The 9,316-nt window shown below is 39.9% G+C and overlaps 1 protein-coding gene across 1 annotated transcript in view; it reads right to left on the reverse strand.

Annotated features, from left to right (window-relative positions):
• LOC106876859 (cytosolic carboxypeptidase 2) overlaps positions 1 to 9,316 on the reverse strand; it is a 54,753-nt gene that overhangs the window by 44,737 nt on the left and 700 nt on the right. Inside the window, exons 3-5 of the mRNA XM_052973453.1 lie at positions 5,082 to 5,143; positions 1,488 to 1,545; positions 1,059 to 1,253 (exon numbers count right to left, since the gene is read on the reverse strand). Of these exons, the coding sequence (XP_052829413.1) occupies positions 1,059 to 1,253; positions 1,488 to 1,545; positions 5,082 to 5,120 (292 nt within the window). The 5' untranslated portion in view covers positions 5,121 to 5,143. The remainder of the gene's footprint in view (positions 1 to 1,058; positions 1,254 to 1,487; positions 1,546 to 5,081; positions 5,144 to 9,316) is intronic.

Here is a 9,316-nt window from a genome sequence, read left to right on the forward strand (position 1 = left end):
GCTGGATAATGGGTAAAGACCCTTTCAGTCATGAATGACCATAGGATTGCACCTAGGAAGTTCCCCTGCAAGGCACAAGACCAGCAGTCGCCCGTGCATACCAGCGTCCCCTCTCCATGTCACCAATGTTATCCAAGGGAAAGGCAAAGGCAGATATAGCTTGGCACCAGTGATGTTGCAACTCATTTCTACAGCTGAGTGAACTGGAACAATGTGAAATAAAGTGTCTTGCTCAAGAAAAGCACAACACACAGCCCGGTCTGAGAATCAAACTCACTACCTCATGACTGTGGGCCCCGTGCTCTAACCACTTTTTAGGGATGGATTGGCTGGTTTAAACACTAAAAGCTTAAGGCACTTGAGGACCAAGCAATTGTGTTAAACCAAGTAAAAAATAAAGCCTACCACTACAACCACTGCTGCTGTCATTGTCATCATCATCCTATTTTACTATAATGGTGAAACAAGTGATATAATTTGAGAAAGAACAATAGAATATCAGTGTGTGTGTCCGTGTGTGTATGTTTCTGTGCATGTGTTTATGTGTACCCTAGACTTGACATCACATGACAGTTGTAAATGAGCATCACTGTCATACAAGCAAAACCATGTAAAAGCATCTGTGCGGTGCCACATAAAAGCACCAGTTGATAGAGGAAGCCATCTGTGTTTTACAGGCAAATTTGGATACATACAATCTACTCCAGTCCATATATTCTACCTGTTTCATGTTAAAACTGGCCAAATATGGCCTCTCGCATCTACCTTTCCCAAAATAAACAGTCATATCATTGAAATTACAAAGTTACAAAGTAATGCATGGTTTATCTTTTTACCATGATATGGAAGGCAGATGCTAAACGATGATGGTGAAGATTTCTGCTGGAATACACTTTTATGTGGCACCACCATGAGTGTTTTACATCACCAGAAGGATCAGTCTTGACACTTCTGGTGGTGTACCAGTAATCTGAATGCTAAAAAGTTAATGCCATAACCACAAGAGATTCATGCAAACGAGAAGACTCCTTCATTAATAGTAGATGTTAATTACTTACTGAAAAGTGTAGATGTATTGGAAGCATTATTGAAACTGTTGTCATCAGTTAATTGTAAAGATTCTACCCGCCTAGCTTCAACAGTCTCTCTGTGAGAATTAACAATGTTTTCTTCCATTTCTTCTTCTTCCTCCTCCTCCTCGTCATCTTGTTTCTTATATTGTTTGTTCTTCTTTTCAACATTATTACAATCTTCTGCAAAAATAATCAAAATTATTTGATTTGACAATTACAAGAAAAAAAAAAAAAAAAAAAAAGGACTGAACCGGGAACCATGTGGTTGGGAAGTAACCTCCTCCTTACCGAGGAAGTAAAATATATACATAGTCAAATGAATGTGATATGGCCATATTTGAATACATGGAAGCGTAATATGTCTTTGAGCTGATCTACAGATGTAGAAGAAGAAGAAGACAAAATGGAACAGACCTTTGTAGTAGCCATAGTACTGCAAATGTTTTCTCATGAAGTTGTCATATGGATTGTCCTAAAAAACAGAAAGTGTATAATTTTCAACATCGTTAATTTAAACTAGTCTCATATTTTAAGAGCAGAGATCAATTAAAAATGCATACGTGTGTGGAAGCATGTGGCTTAGTGGTTAGGGTGTTGGACTCATGATTGTAAGATTGTGGTTTTGATTCCAGGACTGGGTGACACATATTGCTCTTGGGCAAAATACTTCATTTCGTATTGCTCAGGTCCACTCAGCTGGCAAAAATGAGTAATCCTGCGACAGACAGGTGTCCCGTCCAGGAGGGGAATACATACGCCATGAAAGAGAAACCAGCCCTTATGAGTCGGTATGATCCAAGAAGGAAACTTTACTTTTACCTTTATATGTGTGTGAGTGTGTCTATTTATGTGTTTGGCCAGACTCAAGATAGGTCAATGCTGTGCTGATGATGACCATTGAGGTAGAAACACATCTTTTATCCTTTGCTTGTTTCAGTCATTAGACTGCAGCCATGCTGGAGTACCACACTGAAGAATTTTAGTGGAATGAATCGACCCCAATACCTATCATTTTTTTGTAAAGCTTGGTGCTTATTCTATCAGTCTTCTTTTGCCAATAGAACACATCTTCAGAGCAGTCAACTTGTCTCTGGAGAAAACCAAATTTTCTTTTCCAATTGTCTAACTGCAGCCAGTGTGGTCACACTCGGTTGAAGACAAGAGTTTACATTTACCAATAATCTCATGTCTTTTATGAACTGTATTGCTGTTGGCACTATTAGCTTGCAGTCTGTATGTTGCTGCTCATTTGCTTCTGTTGCTTTCAAGACATCCTTGCACTTTGTAGGATAGGATGTTGCAACTGGGGACTATCTTTTCTGTAAAATTATTGATGGAAACCTTTATGAATTTGTTTTGCAAGATTCATGATGTGGAATCATGTGTTGAAACAGACATTGTTATATTTCAAGATAGTTATTTTTTTTTTCTTTTTTGCCAAATAAACACATGCCCTATGTATTTATTCTCATTATATCTTATGTCCATTGTCTGGAAATCTAGATGTCCAGACAGAAGACATAAGATAAGATAAGAACAATAATCTTTTCTACTCTAGGCACAAGCACTGAAATTTTTGGGGAGGTGGGGGGCCAATCGATTAGATCGACCCCAGTACACAACTAGTACTTAATTTATCGACCCTGAAAGGATGAAAGGCAAAGTTGACCTCGGTGGAATTTGAACTCAGAAGAAATACTCCTAAGTATTTCGCTTGGCGTGCTTATGTTTCTGCCAGTTCGCTGCCTTAGAAGATAAGAACAATAATAAATGAGTGAAGAACGAATATATAGTGCATGTGTTTATTTGGTAAGGGAAAAAACAAAATTACCAGCCTGAAATACAACAATATTAATGGAAACTTTATTAATCAAAAAGCAATTGTAAGTAAAAGAAGAAATTGAAGAAATGCTATTTCAAATACAGTTGCAATTGTATAATAAAGGAAAGATGCAAATGATATGCAAATATGAGCTCCAAATGTGAAATTTGAATGATAATAGATATAGAAAATGTAAATGAGGAAGAGAAAGGGAGAGAATAGGAGATAACGAGAGGAGGAGAGGTAGAAAGAATGGGAGAGAAAGGGAAGTCAAAAACAGTAGCGGGGGAGTGGAAAGAATTAAGAAATAGTAGTAGAATGAGAGGGAGAGAGAGAGTGGCAGTAAAAGAAATTAAAATTACTAAAGTAAAAATAAAGTAAAGAAGAGCCGACAACAGTGGAAGCAGAAAAGCTTTCTATGAAGAGTGGGAAAAGGTAAAGAAGCACAAGATAGTAGAAGAGAGAGAGAGAGAGAGGAAGAGAGATAGGAGAAGAACTGACCATTAAAATAAGAGAAACAGTGAAGCAAAGAAGAGAAAGAGAAAAGTAAGCAGAGAAATGGAAGAGACGTTTGAATAGCATTGGAGAAAGAGAGGAAGATCAGTTAGTAAAAAAAAGGAGTTTAAGGAAAAAGAAAGAGAGAAAGAAAGGTAGAAGGAAGGAAATTATGAAACGAAACAGAAAGAGTGACAGTGCAATTGATTAGGGAGAAAAATAGGTGTCATACTCAATGACTGGCGGGGCAGTCTCATCATCAACTGCTGTAAATCATTGTCATCATCATTTAACGTCCGCTTTCCATGCTAGCATGGGTTGGACGATTTGACTGAGGACTGGTGAAACCGGATGGCAACACCAGGCTCCAATCTGATTTGGCACAGTTTCTACAGCTGGATGCCCTTCCTAACGCCAACCACTCAGAGAAGGAAATAGAAATACTCAAGAACAGGCATGGGCTTCATTTTCTGAGAAGAAGCTGCATGAGACATGGTTCATCATCAGGTAGGCTCCACTACTAAAGAAACTGAAGATAATTTTTCATTAGGCATGCCATTCAGTATGTCCTGTGAGCTGCAGTTTGTCCGTGACTGATCTACAAAGAACCGACTATAGAATTATCAACCTGATTGATCAAGTTACGAAAGTAACATAAAGAGTTATAAACACAATTAGTAAGGAAGATGATTAGTTTAGATGAGATGCAATCTGGGTCTGTCTCAGGGCAAAGTACCACTTATGCTCTCATCCCAGTGAGACAGCTACAGAAGAAGAATGTTAGGTATAGAGACTCTCTCTCTTTGCTAAGAGCTGCAGTGGAAATTCTAGCAGAGAGTAAGCCACTATGTTGAGCATTCATACACACAAAGAAAGGTTTTGATGGTGTATCACACCCTGTACCCTGGGAGTAACTGGGTAAAATAGGTATAAATGAATGGCTTAGAAAATGTATGTACAGGTGCAGACATGGCTGTGTGATAAGAAGCTTGCTTACCAACCACATGGTTCCGGGTTCAGCCCCACTGCATGGCACCTTGGGCAAGTGGCTTCTACTATAGCCTTGGGCTGACCAAAGCCTTGTGAGTGGATTTGGTAGACAGAAACTGAAAAGAAGCCTGTCATATATATATATATATGTATATATATATATATGATGGGTTTCTTTCAGTTTCTGTCGACCAAATCCACTCACAAAGGTTTTGGTCAGTCCAAGGCTATAGTAGAAGACACTTGCCCAAGGTGTCATGCAGTGGGACTGAACCTGGAACCATGTGGTTGGAAAGCAAGGTTCTTATCACACAGCCACACCTGCACCTGTAACTATGGATATGTAATAAAGCTGGTGGGTGATAAGGGGAGAGAAAGGTGTTAAGTGATCCCAAGTAGAAGGAACTGGTAGAAAAAGGAAAACCAAGGAGGATATGGAGGGGGGGGGGAACAAAGGCGACAAGTGGTGAGACACACTGAGCAGGAGGAGGCTTGTGTATACTATGTAAGCATGGAAAAAGTGGATGATAATGATAACAATGATTGTGGTGGTAGTGGTGGTGACTGCAGTAGTGATGATGATGATAATGGTGATGATATTGTTGATGAGGGTTTATACTGAAGATGAGAATGATGTTTATGGAGGTGGTGGTGGTGATGATGATGATCTAACTTTTGATAATGTTCATAACAATACTCACTGAATGTATAATGGATACATTTGTCATATCCATTGACATCTCGAATTCAGTGCTTGATGGAGCTGGTTGAAAAAAGGAAGAAGAAAATTTATGTATAGATAAATAGAAACATCATTATTTGTAAATCTCTCAAAGAGAGAGATATTCAGTAACAATTCTTTAAAGTAAAGACTATTTGCCAACATAATGTGGCTGTCCTGAAAAGGATGGTTGTTACTGTCGTTTAGCCTTAGGAAACATCATTTCCAGCTGGCTATACGGCACAATATCTGTGTCCTTATGTTTTCGGAAAGGGAGTCCAGCACTCCCATCCAGCTCAAAGAAACTGGTCCACAGATGTTGCTTTGTGCTGGATGGGAGTGCTTTTCGAAAATATAAGAACACAGATATTAGCCAACTGGAAACGCTGTTTCCTAGGGCTAAACAACAGTAACAATCATCCCTTCCATATTCCGTTAGCAAATAGTCTTTACTTATGTGCAAGCGTATACTCTTTTACTTGGTTCAGTCATTTGACTGCGGCCATGCTGGAGCACCACCTTTAGTCGAGCAAATCGACCCTAGGACTTATTCTTTGTAAGTCTAGTACTTATTCTATCGGTCTCTGATGCTTTATTTATTGACCCCTGAGAGGAAAAATCAAAAAGATTTGGGGACATTTGAACTTGGAGTTCAGAGATGCAGAACAAACACCAAAGGCATTTTACCGAATGCCCTAACAATGCTGCCAACTCACCACCTTATTTTTTTTTATTATGCCAGATATAAAGAAAACATTGCAAGTGATGGATGTCATTCATCTCAACTGATTGACACGCTAACAGGCTCTGAGGTAAGAAAGGTGCCTCTATGTGGTCGCTTGACCTGCTAGAAACAGCAGCCAAATTTCTCTCCCATCACAACCTGCTGTTTTCAAAAAGGAAAAGGAACAACATATCGTAGTAGTACCTGACATACAAAAATGTTGAGATGTCATGAACCTAACACTGTTGATCATAGGTCTGCTTGATCAAGACTGAATAGCAACAACAACAACAACAGCAGCAACAATAACAACATGTTCTGGAATATGCATCCAGTGCTTTGATGTCAAAGTAAAGTAGTGAAGATATTGATTCTAAGATTATAAGCTGACACAGCTTCATCAGCCTTGTGTTTGTGTTGTTTAGTATAGCCAATCTATACTACACTGAATGATTCAGCTTTCCCAGTCAAAAACATGAACCGCATTAGCTTCTTACATGTAGTTGTTTAGCCCTAGGTCAACCCTGATCTAACTGACTTATGAGAAAAGGAGAACAAGCCATGACCATCCAATCTTTTTAGGAAGATCTTGGACTATATTAACCAATATGTCCTTCACTTTTTTAAGATGGTGGTGGTAGCGGAAAGATTTGTCTGCTCTTTCTAGCATATGGACAAACCACACAGAGGTTCTTACAGTCTTGTCTTTACATGATTTTATGCGTTGGTAGGTAAAATGAATATAACATGAATAAAATAAAATATGTTAGTGGCATGTAAAAAGCACCCAGCACACTCTGTTAAGTGGTTGGCGTTAGGAAGGGTATCCAGCCGTAGAAAGTTGGAGTCTAGACAGCTCCCTGCTAGCCAGTTCCATGTCAAACTGTGTAACCCATGCCAGCATGGAATGTGGATGTTAAATGATGATGATGATGATGATGATGATGAGGCTACAGTAAATTTTGTCACACTTGCTATTTGAGTATCTCCTAATGTTTGAAAGGCTTTTAAGAACCATAACTTGACTGTCATCATCATTTAATGTCTGTTTTCCATGCTGGCATGGGTTGGATGGTTTGCCTGAGGTCTGGAAAGCCAGCGGCTGCACCAGGCTCCAATCTGATCTGGCAATGTTTCTACAGCTGGATGTCCTTCTTAATGCCAACCACTCTGAGAGTGTAGTGAGTGCTTTTTATGTGCCACTGGCACAGAAGCCAGTCAGGAGGCCCTGGCATCGATCATGTTCGGATAGTGATAGATGTCAGGGCTGCCTGACTGGCTCCTGTGCAAGTGGCACATAAAAAGCACCCACTATACTCTCAGAATGGTTAGGGTTTATAATATCAGACAGATAAGAAACGAATTTACATCTGGATAAAATGCCAGGCTATCTTAGATAATTTGGAAGCTATTCCTGGTAGCTAGGTGAACTAAGGTCTAAAACGTAGAAGAACTATGCAGAATACTAAGACACATGACCTGCATGAAAACCAAACGGTAACATCAATGTTAAAAGTATCAACAACAACCAGGTCAACCTCAAGTCATATCCTGTTGTCATGTAAAGAGAACAAATACATTAGATAATAATACTCTACTATGAAGGTACATGGCTTAGTGGTTAGGGTGTTACACTTACAATTTCCAGATCATAGGTTTGATTCCAGGATAGGGTGGTGTGTTGGTTCTTGAGTAAAAAACTTCATTTCTCATGTTCTAGTGCTGTGTGGGGACTGGCATACCAAAGAATTGACCCAACATTTCTTCTGTATGTCATAAAAGAAGTTGAAGTAGGATTTGTGCACAACCCTCACCGACAATGAATACCCAAACAGACCCACGGGTTGGAGGGTTGTCGCCTGTGTAGTGCAAAAAGCATCGTCCACCAGGAATAGGGAATCACAAACAAATAAATGGTGGATGCAGTGACACACTGTTACAGCACACACCTTCATATTACTACTCCTACTACTACTACTATAGTGTATCCACCACTTCAGTGCTGGGTCTACTTGTTTGCATTTCCTCCATCATTTTACATGAGCCATGACCTCTTCAGAGCACACATTGATGGTTAAGCTGTCCAGTTACTACTTCTTTGGTCTTCCACTGTGTCATTTGCATTCCTGGTTCAGCCAGAGAGCAGTTATAGTCACAGATACTCTTCCCGGAGAATTTGGGGTCGTACCAATGCAGTAGAGCTTCTTGCATGTCACCTGGGACCAGGGCAACACTATGTTTTCTGCATGTCTTTGCTCATGACATATGACAATGTGTATTCTGCATGTCATAAGAAACAACTACGAGGGTTGGTATTAAGAAGGACAATAACTAGCCATAAAACACTGCCTCGAAAATGACTGTTTAAGCCATGTCAGCATGGAAAGGTGGACATTAAAATGATGAACATATTTATGACATGGTTGGAGCCAACAGTCCAATGAAATAGAAACATTTCTATGCAATGTAAAGCTCACTCATGTTACTTTGTCATTGGCAAGAATTCAGTCTGATATAATGCTATTACTCTTACTCTTTTACTCGTTTCAGTCATTTGACTGCGGCCATGCTGGAGCACCGCCTTTTATTCTTTGTAAGCCTAGTACTTATTCTATCAGTCTCTATTTTGCTGAACTGCTAAGTTATGGGGACGTAAACACACCAGCATCGGTTGTCAAGCGATGGTGGGGGGACAAACACACATATATACGACGGGCTTCTTTGAGTTTCTGTCTACCAAATCCACTCACAAGGCTTTGGTCGGCCCGAGGCTATAGTAGAAGACACTTGCCCAAGGTGCCATGCAATGGGACTGAATCCGGAACCATGTGGTTGGTAAGCAAGCTACTTACCACACAGCCACTCCTGTGCCTATTGGTCAGTGTTTTTTTTCTCTTCACTATGGGTATAACCTTAATTCAAATATTTTAGCATATAGCATTATTTAGATTAACTACTTGTTCTTCATTCAGAAGGAAACCCTGGATAATTTCCCTCGATCATTCTTTTCAACTGCCATGCATGTCTGCATTTTCTCACTACAAATCTTTATATCTCTCAGAATGGACCCAAACTGTTTTCCTAAGGAGATTTGATAAGACTGAGAGATGTCTGACTAATTCATGCCTCCATTAAATTTTAAGTAATCTTGTTCGAATTCATCTTACTGCAGTTTCAGAGACTCTATAGGTGCCACCCCCACTACCCTGGCCATTGAAATAATTAAAACAATTGTCTCTAATTTAGACATAAAGTAATTTTTATCAGTAATTTTAAGAGAGGTAATCAATTATGGTACTACTAAAGCAGCGCGGACCCGAACGCGCAGTCGCGCGTCCGCGCTAGCTAGTCGTGAGTGGTCGATCCTAACCTTAACCCTAAACACGTATTCATTTGCACACGCGGGTTAGGGTTAGGGTTAGGATTGCCCACTCAATACTAGCTAGCGCGGACGCGCGACTGCGCGTTCGGGTCCGCGCTGCTTTAGTAGT

This window comes from Octopus bimaculoides, chromosome 15, assembly GCF_001194135.2.
Source record: "Octopus bimaculoides isolate UCB-OBI-ISO-001 chromosome 15, ASM119413v2, whole genome shotgun sequence".
Classification (NCBI taxonomy): Eukaryota; Metazoa; Mollusca; class Cephalopoda; order Octopoda; family Octopodidae; genus Octopus; species Octopus bimaculoides.